Here is a 17,976-nt window from a genome sequence, read left to right as displayed (position 1 = left end):
TTTGACTTTACTCCTCTGTCTGAAATGATGATGGTGAGAAGCTGTTATTAATGTATCATTAGCCAATTAATGTTCGTGCCTTGTGAACTTCAAAGATTTTTTAATATTAAAGTCACTTTAACCCAGTCCATACTACAATACCTTTGCTATCTTTTACACATGTAAAACCTGCTGTTTGTGTCTGTTATTGCAGCTCTGTTGCCCTTTTTAAGGTTCCGTTATTAACATTTATCATCACTGACACAATATGTCGTTACAATAGACAATGCTTTACTTCAATGCTTTAAGTTAGTTATTATGATCTGCATTTTCACAAATTACTCAAACATAAAAAAATAAAAGGCGATTATTTACACATTTTGAATGTCTGTCATCAAAAGCAACATTCTTTCTATTTTTCAGGTTGTACTCGGTAACCTTGATGGAGATGTACTTGAAATTACTGGTTAGCCAGGAAAGTATACTAAATAACAGTTTGCTTCAGTATCAGTACATTTCACTTTATTTTAACAGGATAAGCCAGCCAGTATCAATATTGCTGTCCATGGGGTTAACTGAATTCATATAAATACTTTAGAGAAAATTAAAAAAGTAGTAGGTCAGTAGCTGTTTGTTGTGTACAGCTTCGTTTGTCATTTGTCTAGTATATGTACTGATGCTTTTACACCATAGAAGTTCATAACTCATAAAAAATATTTTGAAGTTGAAGGAGTAACAATAAGTATATCTTAAATGTTTTTATGGATGTTAGTGTATTTAAATAAGAGTCCCTGAAGAATGCCAATGAGATCCCGTCATAAGAAAAACACTTTGGCCAAAGTTAACTTATGATAGTAAATACAACTGTAAATGGTTTATAAGCAATTGGAAAGTCAAATTTTGTGAGTCTCTCTTTTTGTGTTACAACAAAGGCAGCTGACAACAAAGGCAGCTGCTGAAGCAGTGTGGCATCAAAGGCAGCGGTCTTCACATATCAGTGGCAGTTTCTGTTGACACCGGAAGTGTCTCTAGGAGCAACCGCTGCCACGATTTGAGTTTGTCCCTTACTGTAAAAATGTCCTCGGCCGGTTGCAAAGAGGATGTCCTGCAGCACGTCACCCAGCTGTGGTCCATGTTGGACGAGCTTTCCACCAGTGACCCCGCAGCTTATCGCAAGCTCATCCACACTCAGCTGGAGGAGGGAGCCGGGTTCAGTTCCCCGCCGGAGCTCGACTCGTGTCTGTGCGCTGACATACTGGTGAGTTGACTGGAAACTTGTTAGATTTACTTGAAAGATGTTTTAAAAAGTTCGTATGAAACATTTGTTCCTCACGACGGACACGTGACGTCAGAGCGGGGGGAGCTCAGGTGTGTCCCGTTAATCAGGGCCCGGTGTGAACAGGTGTTAAACTCAAACCTGGACCCACCAGGTTCTGTGGCCTCGTGAGGAAGTTCCGGTTTTATTTATTTTTGTACATTTTAAACGCCAAGTAAGATGAGGCACAAAGTCAATTATTATTGATATTATGGATCCAGAGGGGAGATCAGTGGATATGCAGGCCACTTGGACACAAGTCATGGGCTGACCCCCCCTTGCTGAGTGTGTCATCAAAGACCCTAAACACCTCATGTCCCAGGGTTCATCCCTGAAAATGTGCCAATTGCTATAGGCACCAGAATGTGTTTTAATTGTGTAATTAAGTGAAGGTGTCCAAAGTGACAAAGGTCAATCGAGTATCTTTGTTTCTATTTACTAAGTCTGCATCTAAAGACTCTTATTAATCTACGGTTGATTAATCTATTTTTTGGTCAGTGAAAAGGGAAAAGGGTGAATCATCACACACTCTCAACGCCTGTATTCACTCTTCGAGGCAAAGAAAACCAGAGACTAGACCCTGTTATTTGTTTACCCTTTTTTTACTTTAACATTTGAGTGAAATTTTAGATTATTAAAGTTGTTTCCATTTAATTTTCCATCTGTCCACTTAATTATTCCTTCCAGCTCAACTGCCTACCCTTTAAATACAAAACATTTGACTTTCACCACACACAGTGAGGCTGTCATACCTGTATCCTGTTATAGGTTAGAGATCAGGTTTCTTACAGACAGCAAATCTTTGTCCTCCACAGGAGCCGAACAAGGGGTTATTGTATCTCAACATATGCAGCTGGAAACGTGTGCCGGCGCCTCAGGATCCCAGCAAGCCATTACCTTTATGTTCAGGAAAACTGGAAACAGGCACAAGTGAAAGTCCAGGTGAACGACGCAGCTGTGCTGCAGCACAAGCTAAAGAATTGGATCATGTGTTTCATGATATAAATAAGAAAACTACTGTTGTTGATGAATTGGATGTTTTTCCTCCTCAGGCTTGTACACTGTGTTGGATGTGGCCTTAAACCCTGCAGTGCTGGAAACAGATAAGAAGGACAAATCAGATTTGTATACGCTGGCCCTGACTTTTGCCCAGCAGCAACATGGGTTGAGGTTATCTCAGCAGTACACTGTCATCGCATGTAGCCCACAAAGTAGTCCAGATGACCTGAACCGCCGCCTTGGATTTCAGCAGTGGCCCACCAACACCTCCAGCCAACCCGACACAGGTAGAGCAATAACTTTTACACCCTCATTTATGTTGTAACTGCCTCTTTACTGCTGCAGGGGCATCATCTTTTACCCTGCAGCACTGTTTCTAATAATCCTGAGCACTCTTGTTTTTTACAGCCAGTCAAACCCCAGCTTCCCTCCTGCAGCAGATCGCCTCTCTGCGCTCGGAGCAACAAGATGACGAGCCGGCTGCCCAAATTATCTGCAGACCCGCGGAGAACAAAAAGAAGGATCTCATCCAGGTCATCTCCAGCACATTTGTGCAGCCTCAGAAGCCAAGGCACCGACTTGAGGTGAAAACTGATAAAGCGGGAGTTCCTCGCAGCGTGGAGCTGACAGTAGAGCTGCCAAAGGTTCACTCCATGTCAGACTGCCAGCTGAGAATTTCCAAGGTTAGCGGTTACACACTCCCCTGTACAAAGTTATAATGAACCCCTTTAGAATCCATAGTGGGTCAGAGCGTAGTTGGATGTCATTAAAAAAGCATAACTGGCCTGTTCCTGCTGTTGTGAAGTGCTGAATGTATTTTCTTCTGCAGGAAGACGTGTTATTGGAAGTGGAGGATGTTTGCTATTTGCTTCTGGACTTTCCAGTAGCTGTGAATGAAGACACTGCGTCTGCCGTCTTTAACAAGAAGAAACGACAGCTTGCAGTGAAGGTGGATGTTCTGTGACCGTTTGTTTTGATTGAGAAAGAAGCGTAGAAGAGGCGATCAGCCCTGCTTGGAATCGGCTGAGGAAACTGTGAAGCTTTAGGAGTAAATTCTGACACTGACAATAAATACAAAATGATTTGACAAAAGAAACGAAATTCCTTCTTTGCAAAGCGAAAACAACAGCTGCTCTGTAAACGGGTTCTTCCATAAAAATCTTTAATGTTTTTCTGTAACAAATACTGTATTTCACAGTGTGGGTTGATCTGCAGCAGCAAATTTAATTCTCAACCCGAAACGCATTAATTGACTTGAATGACAGTCTGTGGGTTTTGTTTATTAATGTGTGGGTGTACAAGTCGTGGTGTGTAGTGGTTAGGAGCTGGTGTACGGTGTCAGTGCGTCACGTCGGGGGAATAACTGACAACAAAATGATCCATGCAGTAATTTGCCTTTATTAAAACATCACAATGGATGGGGAATAACAACATCACTATTTGGCAATCTGGAACGTGTGAAAAATGTCAGTCAGCACTGATAACAGCTTCTTTTTTTTAGCTCATCCCATGTTATTTATTGTAAATCACCCTTTTTTTTTTAATAATTCAGAGATTCAAGTTTACTGACCGTTAACTTTTAGTTCCCCGTATTAATGTATGAGCTGCAAAACAGTGTCTGATACGCATTCTTTAAAAAATAAAATAAACAAAAGTATCCAAATGTGAAATTCAAGTCAAATTCTTCATATGAAACATTCATTTTTAAAACATCGTTTTACACTGAAATTGTATTTGATCTTTTTGGTCCCAGTTAATTGTGTTATTGTTTCTTATGGCATCACGAGTATTTATTTTTCTGGTCCAGTGGGAACAACTGAGGTTTGCTGTGGTGCTCTCTTGTTTTTGGCCTCTACCTCCGCTCCCCGTGGTCCTCCTCCACCCACGCCACAATCTTCCCCTCCCAGCCAGGCACGACCGCTCCGTCCTGGAAAACCTGAAGAGCCGACATCAAGCATTTACACATCCAAGAGAGACTCATCCACTGAACAGCACAAAGGTCCACATGGGGAACTGAAAATAGCTGCTCAGTGTTACCAAATTCTCTGGGATGAAAATAAGTCACCTCGCCGTGTTTTGAAGTACAGAACAGACACGGCTATTATTAGCATTTCTTAGTCTTAACCTGATATTTTAGATTCGCGTGTAGAAGCTAATGTGAAATGAAGTGCTCCTACACCTACCTCCTCTTTCACTGTGCCAAACTCCGGGTCAAGGGCCTTGAAGTGGTATCTGAAACTGCCTTGTCTGTCCACAGCGGCCTTGAAATCTCGCAGTGTCACCTCGCCCAGCCTGTGAAAACAAGCTGTCAGTCATGGTCTGTACACACAACCACCCACAGAGGCATTAGGCCGTTCTAAGGATAAGCATTTAACCAGCACAGCCACTGAAGCATTTCTAGTGAGGGATCAAACAATAACACTGTCAAATAAACCCGACATAAAGTGTCTATTTTCACCTTTTTGGGATGTTGATCAGAAACGGAGTGAGCGAGCGATCGGTGAAGTAGAGCACTTTAGTTGAAACGGTGGAATCCAACCCCGGGCTGCTGTGTGAGTGCGCCATCTCTGGAAATAATTACAAAACACACCAAAATATTGTTTTTCACAATCAGATCCTGAAAATGGCTCCAGCCCCACTGCCAATGAGGCCCTTCTCTGTACACAGATTTAGCAGTTGTTGTGGAGATGTTGGGACGATGACAAATCCTAAACAAAACGAGGAATTTGTTTGTCTCACTCGAGGTCATCGGCCAGGACTCTCGGTCTGTCGGGTTGGCTCTGCGTCCTGGTGATTTGAATTCCTCCTAGAAGAAGAACCAGTAAATCACGTCACACTGACAGATTTCATCGTTGTTGAATCACCATCCATCAGGTGACATGTGTTGCTGTGTGTGTGCGTCTGTGTTTACCCCTCGGTCCTGTCTGCGCTGCGTGTCAAAAGTGTGTAATCGTTCCATGAGGCTGGACATGCCCTGCTCCAGAGTGTCCAGGGTGTGATGTTGGGGATCGTGGCCAGAAAAACTGTCCCTCAAACTCCGGAGTGCCTCCCTGACCAGCTGCAGCTCTTCTCCCTGCGGACACAGACTCCTGATAGTCATACACTTTCTATAAATGTAGTTTTCTTTCGATACAAAGGAAGATATCAATGTCAATATACAAAGAGATGTATACAAATAAATTCAATTAAAACTCATCGTCAAACTCATGAGATAATAAATCAGATTTTAGACTCATTCATTCAAGTTTAATACGTAGTTAAATTGACTTATTTCCGTATTAATTTAGTATTTCATCATTTTGACTTTGTACGCCAAAAAAGACAAATCTGACTTATAATAAATCTAACTTAGCATATTGTTATTTTGACCTCGTGCAGCATTATTACAATATAGAATTTTATAATTTCAAGTCAACATTTTGACAACATACATCTTCTCTATTCTTAGAATCTTATAATCTGTGCTCACTATTTTTATCAAAGCTAACTTTTAATTAATTCAGCTTTTCCTGCTGTACAATAAGATCAAATTAAAATATTAAACTGAACATTAGTGTTTTATGATAAAAAAGGTTGAAATAAAGAAGGATACAAACCGGTTTAATGTGTTGGAATGATGGAGGAGATGTTGAAGCCACTGAGTTACTGTAACCACCACTTTCACTCCTGTATGACTGTAAAACAGATGACACGGCATAAATAAATGTTAAATAAATAATGTGGAGAAGATTCATAAAAAATAGAGGTGGTAGGTTTTAAACCCTGTTTTCTGTTTTACAGTGTTTCTCTTCATTATGATTAATACATGTACTGTAGTTTATTTTGACTTTAACTCACACAGGCCCTACTGCTGCCAAAAATACTCCCTAGGGCTCCAAATGTGTATTAATCCACAGCTGAAAGTAGTCCCCGACAAACCTACTACAACCTGTATTTATATAAACTACAGTGCACAGGTAAGTTAGGAAATATCTTAATATTTTTTAACACAAACACAAGTGTTATTGTCAAGTAGGTATGCAAAACGAGCTTACTGCAACCTGTTACCACACAAAATGCTCTGCACGCTCACCTGCTACAAAACTGAAAACAGCTGTTGCAGTGATATGGGGATCCTAAAATAAAACAGGGCTACTAAAGGTGGGTTTTCACAAGTGAGTGGTCACATTATAAAAAGATAAATCTCTAAATGAATCGTAGTTTTATTAAAGAACGAACTTAATTATTCTTAAATTGTCTTTAATCTTTTCTTGTTTTATCCTGATCCAGTTAATGGATAATACATTTTGTTAGCTAATTCAATTTCACGTTTGATTTTGCAATTCCCTGATTTCAATTTGCTGACTCAAGTTTTGAGAAGCGCTCTATGAATAGTAAATACTTGAAACGTGTCGTGCTCCATACCCGTGCGAGGCTGACTTCATGTGCTTTATGTTGAGCGTCCTCCAGTTTTTGTTGCTGCTGCTGCAGTATTCTCTCCTTCCTCCCGAGCTGCTGCTAATTGTGACACGAAAGACGGACGGCGTGAATCTTTGTATGCATGTCTACATCTCAGGAATGCACTGAAGTGTAAATAATAAAAGACAATACCTCATATTCACTGAGCAATTTGTTCTGTTCGCTCAGCTTGTGTTTGAGCTCTACCTGCAAACAGATACATCAGTGTGATATACGAGCGCTCTCCCGCTCTGTCACATAAACCTGCATCCATAGGTCAAGCAGGGCATATATTATATCGTGTCAAACGGAAATCATCACTTGTCTCACATTTTCCCCTTCCAGCTGATCTTTGGCCATGTTGGATCTCAGCAGTTCCTGCTTTAGCTGCAGGACGGCGTCCTCCTGCACTGCCAGCCGCTGCTGCAGAGCATCCTAATGAGAGAGAGAAGGAGATCAAAGAAACGTCCGGTGAAGACCTGAATACAGATGCACTGCATCCACCTGCAATATGGACAGAACACACCCATCTCCCAACTTTATCATCTTTGAACTGAAATCAAAAAGGGATGTTGTGCAAGATAGAAACTGCAGAATCATCAATTTAGGAAGGTGGACGAGTCAGAGTTATATCCTTTAATCTATTTTAGATTGCACACAAAGGACAATATTAGAGTGAGAGCTTTACCTTGATGGCCTGAACGTGTCGCACCTCCTGTTTGTGTCTCAGGAGCTCCCTCTAAAAGCCACACAAATGCACAGAGACATTAGAGAGAGGGGCTCTTTGTTCACAGGGCAGCTCTTCTGTTATAAACCTGATCACATCTACTTACTGTACCTTGAGATCAAGGGCCTCCTCCATGCTTTGGTCCAGACGACTGCGGATTAGAACCTTCAGAGGGAGAGAGTACGAGGAACATAATTAGAGGATGGAAAAATGTCAGAATGCATGAGGAGACGTCGGGCCTGCACGACAGCGCGCCAGCAGATTAGAGAGATTCATCCGTGCTCCTCTTGAGAGGAACGCAAATCAGACAAAGGTTTCAGTCCTCTCAGGAGGAGTGACGCCTGCCGTGCTCATGACAACAGACGGGCTGACACTGACACTTCACACAGAATGGCGAGCAAGTGTTGTTTTTTCTCGAGTTAGCAGAGAGAGGGCACCGTACCAGCTGCTGTTCAGCGTTCGCCCGGTTCTCTCCGAAGCTCACGGATCCATCCTGGTCCTCCTCAGGGAGGGAGCCGTGGAGCAGCAGCGCCTGAGGACAAAAACACACAAGCACATATAAACTGTGTATAGACACAGAGTACAGACATGCAAGCAGTCTTAATTAAATTTTCATGGCAGAGGAGCCCGATATACGTTTGTGTATTTGTATTTGTAAATACAGCCGTTCTTTTGTACTCGGCTGCGCAACAAGTTTTTCATTTCAGCTAATCAAGCCAGCGAATTCAGTCGACTGAATCAGATTGAAATCAAATTGAAAAGCTAACAGAAGTATACACAGACTTCATCCTCTCACCTCCATTACACACACACACACACACACACACACACACACACACACACACACACACACACACACACACACACACACACACACACACACACACACACACACACGCTCACACAGAAATCAAACCATCCCCCTGATAAACAGTCAGAATTACCAAACTTATCAAAGAGATCTTTCTAAGTCTGTTAATTAATAATGGACATTTTTCAGTGACATTTACTGGAGGGTGTTTATTTGCTCATTTATCTGATCGCAGCGTTATTCTCTCTATTGTATTTCATTTGCCCAGAGTTTGATTTAATTTATCAGGTCACCAGATTAAAATATCTCAATAGCCATTTGGTTTCACTTTATTCATTTGAATTACTGAGACAATCTGAGATGTGGAGATTCAGAGGTTTGGAACCAGGCTACAAACTCAGAATGAAACATATAAAGACATGTTGACATGTTGAATGTTTGGACATGTGGTTTAAACAGAGTTATTTCTGTACAGGTCACCTCACACATCTTTTCTTAAATATTGTACAGTGCATTGACTTGTTTCAAAACCTGTGTCTCTGGACACGTACAGACGTATCATGAAGGTCATGAAAATCGAGCTTATTTACCAATAAAAAAGGATCATGTGAGTTTTTCTCTTTCCCCTCCAAGAATAGTTATATAGTAGTAATAGGAATTGAAAGATATTATCAAACAAAGAACCACGAGCTTTCAGATCTTAAGTTTTACGGTTCCGTGTATAAGTCCCTTTAAATTTCTGTTTATCCATTGGAAAGTGACGTCAGCAGCACAGCAGTGAAAGCAGAGAGACAGAGACATCTTTGTGGACAGATCTCATGAGACAGTGTCACTGACACAGAGACGGATCTCAGACCAAGTTCATGTTTGTCCTGATTTGGAAAATAACATTTTATAGTCAAAATGTTTGGAAGTTGCTAACCCAACCCTAATCGGCTGTTTCACTTGTCTCTTAAAGGGGCGGGGCAGTGGCAAAACACTCATGACACAGGAAGTCTTCTTGAACTGTCTCTACTTTAAAGTAGCATCATCATTTATCTACAAATATTTCCACCAACACATAACAATATATGATAGAAATAGAATATAGAGGGAATTAGGCGTTAATGACGAATCCTGCTACCCTGCTACCCAGAGTAAACTGTCATTTTTTAAATTAAATCTTTGATTATATATATTTTTTATTTTTTGCATAGTTATTTTATCTTTGTGAATCTGTGCAAAACCCTGCAGACGTGGGCAGAGGATTTGAAGTGTGGAAGCAGGCTGTAAATTCACTGATGCTAAATTTAAGCTGCTGCCGTCCTCAGATGTTCCTGTAGTCTTTGTGCCTTCTGTGTTTGTGTGTTGAGCGATGTGGTTTCGTTTTTTTAAGTGTTTTGTCACCAGGAACTTACCTGGAGGCGGAACACCATCCTCCTGGCCTCCTGCATCTCCTTCTCCAGATGCTCCTGGTGGGCGTCCAGCTGCTCCTCCCAGGACTTCTCCTCCTCCTGCACATTGTGCCCGAGGGAGGGACACAGTCCACAGAGAGACACCTCCTCTGTGGGGAAGAGAAGAACATAAGGAGGTGCTTTTTTTTATCTGACGTTTGGATTCACTGCACAAGAGCTGACGTGCATCCAACCGACCTGCGACAGATTTCTTCTCTGTCAGCTCAGATTTGTCTTCTCGAGAGTCCCCATGGTCCTCGGCCTGATCGTGGACGGCCTCCTCTTTAAGGATGTCACTGAACTGGGTGATAACATACTCCTCTTTGGGGGAGTGAGCAGGGCTGGCCGAGCTGAGACTGAAACAGATGGTGGGCACAGGCAGGAGTGAGTGTGTTTGAATCTCCTGCCAAATGAACAGCAATGAATAAGCCGAGCTGCATAAAAATGGAGATATACAACTTCCCATATAGAGCACCAAAAATGATTGAATGAATCCTATCAGGGCTTAATATTTTAAACCGTATCTGTTTTTAAAGCATATCACAGACCAACAGATAATAAAGAATGAAAACACAGGACAGACCAGAACCGAAACCTGTTCACAAAATAGTCAGCGAGGGCAGGAATTTTCAACACTGTCATTTTTCCAACAGGAAATTCTTCACATAGTTTACACCCCCCCTTCAGCCATAATTTCAAAACATAATGTTTGTGTGGATCCTGAAAGGCTGGATTTCCCGCAGCTTGTATGAATACACTGTGTTTTGTGTGTTTTCTGAGAGCATCGCTCGTAGCCCGAGGTTCAGGCCGACTGTCGTCTTCACTCCGATCTGTTTGTGGAAATAGTATACAGCTACTGTGACCTGTGACCTATGGCATTATGCATGGTGCTTTAACAGGCCATCGCGTCTTTCTCCCTCTGTGTCTGCGTGGGAAAACAAGCCGGCATCTGTGGAAACCGATCTAAACTGCGTGCGAGCAAAGAGAGAGAGAGAGAGAGAGAAAAGCACCAAAATGCATGGCCCTCCTCCTGAGGCTAAAACTAAGAAGTGAAAAAACAAACTGTGGATTTAACTGTGGAATAAAAACTGCGTTTAGAAACCCATGAATGTCCTGAGGGATTTGCCTGGTTGGACATGTTCCTCCCAGACATGTGCCAGGATGCAAGATTGGGATCGCAACAGCATTACTCAGCAAAAGCTAATATCCCCACAGACAGTAAAACTATAATCTGTCACTTGTATGTTCACACTGACTCTGTATGAAATAAACTGTGATATATATTCATTATAATGTGCACCTAACTTCTGTTCCTAACACATATTTCATATCCACTAATGGAAGTTAATATATTTCATATCTCGACATTGGATCTATTCTGAATATATTTTTACCACATAAAGCTATAGATTGTATCATAGTCTCACAATACAATCAGTTTATTATAGTGGTATTATATAACCACTGAAGTACATCTTCATCCTTTAAATGTACTTTACATGGAACATTTGTAGATTTGTCTTATACATGATTGCGTCATGTCTGATAACTTTAAACATTTATGATTGTTTTCAAATACTTTTACTTTAACTATCCTTTATATGGTAAATCAACTTTTAGTTATAGTTTAATACTCAACACTCTTTCTTTGTTTTACATTAATTCCTAAAGTAACTGGAATCTGTGATTTTCAGTTAAAAACACCATAGAACTGGAATAACTCACCAAACTCGCTCACATCTGTTACTTTCACGTTTCTGCTTGTTTAGCTCAGCTGTGCTTCTTTCAGCATTTCATTGTATTGATCTTCTTGTTTGATTTATAGGTCAAATCAGTACTTTGACAGAATGTTACTTTGTTTGGTAGCGATCGTTTATTTCATTCCACGTTAGTGACACTTGTGACTGAGATGTAGAGCCTCTGGTTTGGAATCACAGGAGAGGCCTTGTGTGTGTGTATGTGTGGTTTTGGTCAAGTTTTTATCATTTATCCTATTGCATTGTGTTGCTTTGTTTATTTTTATTGTATCATCATTACTGCTATCTGTGTATTTGTTAGTATTAGTTATGTTTTTCATGTCTGCAAATCCCCTTAAAAACGAGATGAAGCCGTTTCCCTCACTGCTCTCTCTCCTTTTGTAAATAAAACTGCAAATCGCATGCATTGTCACTTATGAAAAGCTGTTGAGATATTTTAGTCTGGACTCATGGTGAACCTAATGAAAGGGGAAATTGCCTTCAGGCTGCTGCTTGGTTAAAGAAAAGTATATATAATTTGGGGGCCTGTAATTTGGACTTTTTTTTAGTTTAATCATGTGACATTTTCAGGCTGCAATCACCACACAGAGAAACGTCTGGTAGTTTGATCCTTCTCAGAAAAAGTCCTTGCAACAGGTCACACTAAAAAAAAAAGGTCTTATCAGACGCTGCTGTGATTATCCTTCAGTGTTCTTCACAAAGAGGCGGCCTCCCACTAATCATGTCATTCAGAAACCCTCTGTCATGTCTCAGGGTCCAGTTCAAATTCTAACACATTATCTTAGATGCTCTTTGTTGATTGGCGGCACCAACAGAACACAAAGGTCTATATATATATATATATTTGGAACATATGGGCTAAACCACAGATTAAACGCTGGGATTTGCGAGAGATGAGCTTCAGTGCATCAGATTAACATCATCTGATCAGCAGCAGCAGAAAGTTACTAAATACATTTACCCCAGCCCTGTACTTAAGTCTGATTTTGAGGTACTTAAAGTATTTCTGTGTTTTGCTACATCACATTTATATTTAATTTCAGAGGAAAAGTTTTGTACTTTTAACTTCACTACATTTATACACATGTATTGTTTATAGGTACATTTTCATATAAAGACTTTACATTACAAAACAAGTGCTTATATAAGATACAATTTATTGAAGTTAAATCCAGCTTCACCTCAATCAGCAGAAATTGTAAATGAGTATAAATAATCGAGTCATGTTACCAATAATAATAAATTCGTCAAGTATGAGTATACTTTTACAGTTATGTTTACTTTAAGTACTTCAAATACATTTAGCTGATAATACTTCTGTATTTTTTTTACTTTAGTAGGATTTTAAAATGTAGTACTTTTTATGTACTTTTACATTGTTGGCAAATTTATCCATCACCAGTGATCAGCATGAAAAATAAATATGCAGTAGAAATACTTAAATTTAGCAGTAAATTTTCAATATCTTCACAATCCAAAAATTCATCCTTATTTTTCTAAAAAAAATAAGGAAAAAGAACCCCACACATCTTGTATTTATTATTCTAAAATAATGTAAAATTCATAACCCACCCTCTGAATTATGAAATGGAAGAGCTGGTGATGAAAGTTAGATTGAGGTTGCTAAAGCAATGGCTCAGCTCACACACACACAGAGGGACACACCCACACCTACCTCACTGTAAACACTGAACAATAACCTGCAGTATGAGGATCAGTCGGTTGTTATGGTGATATTTATTTCTAACACTAACACTCAGACACATGATGCTGATGAAGATGATAAATAAAATGTGTAGTGTGTTGACTTCAGGCCTCAAATCTCTCTGCACTGATGCTCTCGTTCATCACAGACACACAACAGCAGCCTGTAGTGTTCAAACAACAATTTATATAAAATCTCTTACCATTTCATCTGTTTGGCTCCCATGCTGGTGTGTGCAGGATTAACCTCCCATACAGCGGCGCTGCATCTGGGTGCTGATGGTGATGATGCTGCTGCCCTGCTTCCCTGTCAGGAGCATGGAGGCAGCAGGGAGGGGAGCAGCCCTGAGAGCAGCAGCTGCAGCCACAGGAGCCTCCACGTCGCACACTGTGTTCAATCACAAACAACAGCACGTTCAAATCCGCTCCTGCAGCATCTCCCTGAAAACACAAAAACCTCCAGATCTTAAAGAGAAGCCCTGCGCCTTCCCCATGAGGCTGCAGGCACAGAGGAGAGGCTGGAGTCTGGCTGCTGCTTCCTCACTGCTCTCGCCACCAGCTCCCATTCACGAACACAATGTTTTTTGTTCCTGCTGCACGAGAACTGATGCAGCTCTTGTGCATCTCTCTCAGCCCTTTTCTTGTTTTGTGCATGTATTACCTCTGCCCTCCCTCCCTGCCTCCTTCCCTCTATCTCTCCTCTGCTCGGTCGCCCAGGCTTTGTATCAGTCCTTCTTTCACTGAGCGAGGATGTCAGACATGGCTCTGTCTGCCTGGGTGTGTTTACCCTCCCCCTTCTCCCTCATTCCTCCTCCCTCCTTCCCTCGCTGCTCTCTCCTTTCACAAGGAGGAGGAGGGATCTCTCCTCCTCCTCCTCCCTCCTTGCTTTCCCTTTGATCTCTCTACTGTATTTCACTGCAGCTAAAATAAAGAACCAGCACATGCATGGAAAATAGAGACATTAGATATTTGTTTGTATACTAAATTCACAGGTTTAGAGTCAGAATCTAAAAATAAACCAACAGAAAGAAGGTATTTATACTCAAAACATTCAGACGCCTAAACCACTGACTCCATGTGTTTCAATTACATATTAAATCTCCTGGTTATTACATGAGGTCAATGTAAAGGGTCACATTTAATGAAGTGTTCTCTATCATGTGGAGTTAGTGGAAATGAATCAAATAACTTGAGGGCTTTTCAATCAAATAAGGTTAAAGTGTAAATATATACATGAAACACACAAATCAAATCACTCTCAAGTGATTTGATTTATTCACGCTAACTCAACCTGATGGAAAACCCTTCATTAAATGTCAACATTTACATTGAACCTATGCAATAAAGTTACAAGGCAATTTAATAAGTAATTGAAATACATAAAGTCATCATTTGAGGCATAATTCTTTTTTGAATCTTCAATCGAAAAATGTGTACATGTATCATATGCCATAAAGTATAATGCCTAAACCGGTGGCTTTATGTATTTCCATTATTATTAAGAGTGTATTTGTACATACTGGTCTAAAATTCAGCTCTTTTTACAGCTTTCATGTAGAATGGGTGAATGGCAAAAAACACCTGCGCAGTAAAGTGCTTTGAGTGCTCATCAAGACTGGAAAAGTGCTACATTTACCATGTATTGTGTGTAGTGAGCCTCATTTTTACAGCCTTAAAAAACCTAATATATTTTGGAAAAGCACCACTGGAGCCAGCAGGTAAAAGCATAATGTGAAAAAGCTTCACAACGTGCGCAGCAGGCAGCAGATTTCTTTGACACGAGTTAAGTAGACTCTTGAACAGTGTTCTGACTGAGCATCCTGTCATTACGCTGCCGTTGCTGGTGTTATCAGCAAGATTGTGAAATCGGTCTCCAAAGTAATTGCAGTTCAGCCCCTCTGAAAATAATATACTCTATATATATATATATATATCTATATATCATAGAACTGGACAAAATTACACCTCAAAGCATTGTAGCAGGTAGAGGCAGCACTATTTATTGTAGTGCTTATTATAGTTTAATCTATACCAACACAGGATAATATATTTTGTTAATTATATCTTGAATACGTAATCTCAGTCTGCAAAGTAATTAAATTTAATATTTAGCACATGCTCAACATCCTGAAGTTATAAAATATTTTGGCGGGAGTCTGTAAAACTGGAACTCACAGGAAAAATTGTCTATATATGCTTTTTCTTTCATATACAGCCAAACAAACATATCTGTCTAGGTAAGTGAATAAAGGTGGCTCCTGCACCCCGCAGTATGTTGTTGGGCATGGATTAGACTCATACACCTGAAGTGGGACCATCCAACGCTCAACACTCAACTTAGTCCAGGTGTAGTTTCCAAAGAATAATTTGGGGCATGAATATTGGGAAGAAGCGTTTATATCAGTGTGGCAAGTTCAGTAACTTTCTGAAAAACCTTTTCAGGAACTTCTTCATAACGTTTTTTACCTTTTCTTTGCGCTCTAATGTCTATTCTTTGCAGTGCTATATTTTTTTCACAATTAAAAAGACAAGGACGACCTCAGGTACAAAGCAGGGAGACAATGACGATATGGCACGCCGGGATTTGACCGAGGGAATAGGGGTACCAAGATGTTTATTTTAACAGAGAGAATATTGAATTCATGTGTGGATGATATATAAGGAGTGACTTTGCTGTTCAAAGAGTGGTGGGAAAGTCATTCCACCACTGGGGAGGCAGGAAGAAAGCCGCTTTGCCACAGGGACGGCACGCAGTCGGACAATTTGTAAATCAAATGAGCTGCTGAAATAGAACAGATTGTTGGTATGGTCACTGTGGGTCCTGATTGTAAATTACTATTGTGCCTGCAATGAAACAAGAGGCACTCGTCTCTTTTTATTTCCCTGACCTTCAGACAGATACGTACGAAGCGCCACACACTGATAAGCCTTTGTCCCTGGGAGTCCCATTAAGTCTTTGTTGTCAGATACAATTTGTAAAGGAACTCTGAGGCGATTTACGTTTATTGTTTGGGTAATGACAGTGGATAGGGTGGGAAATAATTACAAGTCATTCTATGTCAGTAGGCAGCTGCAGTCTAAAATATCTGTGCACCAAATATCTGCCTTTGAAAATATTTTTAATTATCTGAAAATTGTCAGGCACTCAGAGCTCACCTCTGCCAAATGCACATCCTTCTTTATCACAGAAAATGTTCACATGAAAAGGAATTTTAGTTTAATAGTTATTGAGAAAAGAATAATACAAATTTGTTTCTTTACTGAAATGTTAACGTGTTTATGGACAAATAACAGGCAACAAACGAATAAGTTTGAAAAATATGACCTCAAAATTATATTCGATGGAAAAGCTGGGAGTAATATTTAGATCCTATTACTTAAGAAAATGTAGCAGTACAAGTGTCATTATTGGTTTTATCTAAACTTTAACCATATGTTTGTTTTTATCTGTAAGACTTTAATCTACAATGTAACAAATAACTGTAGCCGACAGATAAATGTAACAGAGTAACAGCTACAAGACAGTAGAAGTATGAAGTCACAAAACATGGAAATAAATAAAGTAAAAGGGTCTTAAAACTGTACTGAAGGACAAGATTGAGGAAATTGAGTACATTAAACTACTGTGGATCTGTTTTTACCTGTCGGGATCAATAAAGACTGAAAGGACCTTGTTTGGTTTGAACCAATGATCTATTTTGAGAGAATATAACTATAAAAAGATATTGTTTTTCTTAAAAGGAAATACTTTCATCAGTCAGCAGTAATTTGTGTCAAAAACTGTCCACAGCGGTCGGTACTCGGTCCTTGACAGGGCTGAGCATATTGAGAATGAACTGGAGAGGAAACAAACTAAATCTGGTGAATAATGTCGTTTTTAAAAACAGTGACATTAAGGCTGAAGACAGACGTGTACAGTGCACATCTCTGCTTCCATACTCAAACGTGCCTATTTAAAAAGTTCCATACCCACAAATCTGTAAGACATACTTTTAATCATCTCACATTATTTTCATTGGTATGTTTATTTAACAGTATTTATTCATGTATTTGTAAAAGGAGGAACAGCTAACCCAGATCCATCACAAGACCCCAATCATGTCAGTGAGTCAAGTATTTGCTGTTTAAACTGTGTATTTACATTTACATACAACTTGTGTAAGTGACACATGCAGATGCAGATGATGAGACCATTTGGTTTCATTGGAGATGTCCTCAAGTCTCCATTCAGGCTCAGTCTGAAAACTAAGTGAAATCGTCAGTTCTGCAGATTCCAATAAGGCTGAACAAAATCCAAGAGACTCTTTTGTTTAATGATTAATGACATAGAAGGTGTTGAAAAAGTATGATTGAAAAAATATACATTTTCATATAAAATACCAAAATCAATAAAATCTAGTAAATATAGGTGTTTATCTCAGGTAATAATACACTTCATCGTTGGTTTGGAGTCAGCGGGTCACATGACATGGTAGTTATTGAAAGCAAACGTGCTTTGTAAATATTAAAATTAATATAAAATATCAGAAACACTAAAATCTAGTGAAAATAGATGTGTGTTATTGTCTTTACAAATAACAAAACTATTTGGTGGGTGATTATTAAATATATCTGTGACCTCAGTGGGACCATCAGCACCATCTTTACTTTTACTTTACTGAGCTCATGTGAAACAATGAACAACAATGAAAACTCGAGCCACGAACGTTCAAACTGGGCTCACACAACCAATCACAGCCCAGATTTTACCGGCGACCTATGACGTAGGATGTGCGTCATTACGTCGACCGGAAACTGACCGCCGTCCGCGGGAG

At 39.9% G+C, this 17,976-nt stretch overlaps 2 protein-coding genes across 3 annotated transcripts; one reads left to right on the top strand and one right to left on the bottom strand.

Annotated features, from left to right (window-relative positions):
• Nucleotides 1-1,001: 1,001 nt before the first annotated feature.
• pih1d2 (PIH1 domain containing 2) lies at nt 1,002-3,385 on the top strand. Its single transcript, XM_035153605.2, has 5 exons — nt 1,002-1,237; nt 2,110-2,236; nt 2,347-2,580; nt 2,702-2,976; nt 3,123-3,385. Exons 1-5 carry the CDS (start codon nt 1,055-1,057, stop codon nt 3,255-3,257), a joined length of 954 nt encoding a protein of 317 aa, XP_035009496.1. The 5' UTR covers nt 1,002-1,054; the 3' UTR covers nt 3,258-3,385.
• Nucleotides 3,386-3,671: 286 nt separating this feature from the next.
• On the bottom strand, nt 3,672-13,981 carry dixdc1a (DIX domain containing 1a). Of its 2 annotated transcripts, XM_035153602.2 has the most exons (16): nt 13,824-13,981; nt 13,366-13,550; nt 9,900-10,057; nt 9,666-9,811; nt 7,900-7,989; nt 7,569-7,622; nt 7,419-7,469; nt 7,061-7,165; nt 6,884-6,937; nt 6,698-6,790; nt 5,890-5,967; nt 5,205-5,366; nt 5,033-5,099; nt 4,752-4,860; nt 4,477-4,585; nt 3,672-4,229 (listed from the first exon to the last, which is right to left on the bottom strand). In XM_035153602.2, exons 2-16 carry the CDS (start codon nt 13,386-13,388, stop codon nt 4,146-4,148), a joined length of 1,383 nt encoding a protein of 460 aa, XP_035009493.1. In that variant the 5' UTR covers nt 13,389-13,550; nt 13,824-13,981; the 3' UTR covers nt 3,672-4,145. The 2 variants fall into 2 exon arrangements, with proteins under 2 accessions (XP_035009493.1, XP_035009494.1); XM_035153603.2 differs by having other exon boundaries at nt 6,698-6,787; nt 13,366-13,966.
• Between the last annotated feature and the right edge of the window lie 3,995 nt (nt 13,982-17,976).

This window comes from Hippoglossus stenolepis, chromosome 4 (assembly GCF_022539355.2).
Source record: "Hippoglossus stenolepis isolate QCI-W04-F060 chromosome 4, HSTE1.2, whole genome shotgun sequence".
Classification (NCBI taxonomy): domain Eukaryota; kingdom Metazoa; phylum Chordata; class Actinopteri; order Pleuronectiformes; family Pleuronectidae; genus Hippoglossus; species Hippoglossus stenolepis.
Note: the sequence above shows the minus strand (reverse complement) of the source record. Positions and strands in the feature narration are given on the sequence as shown.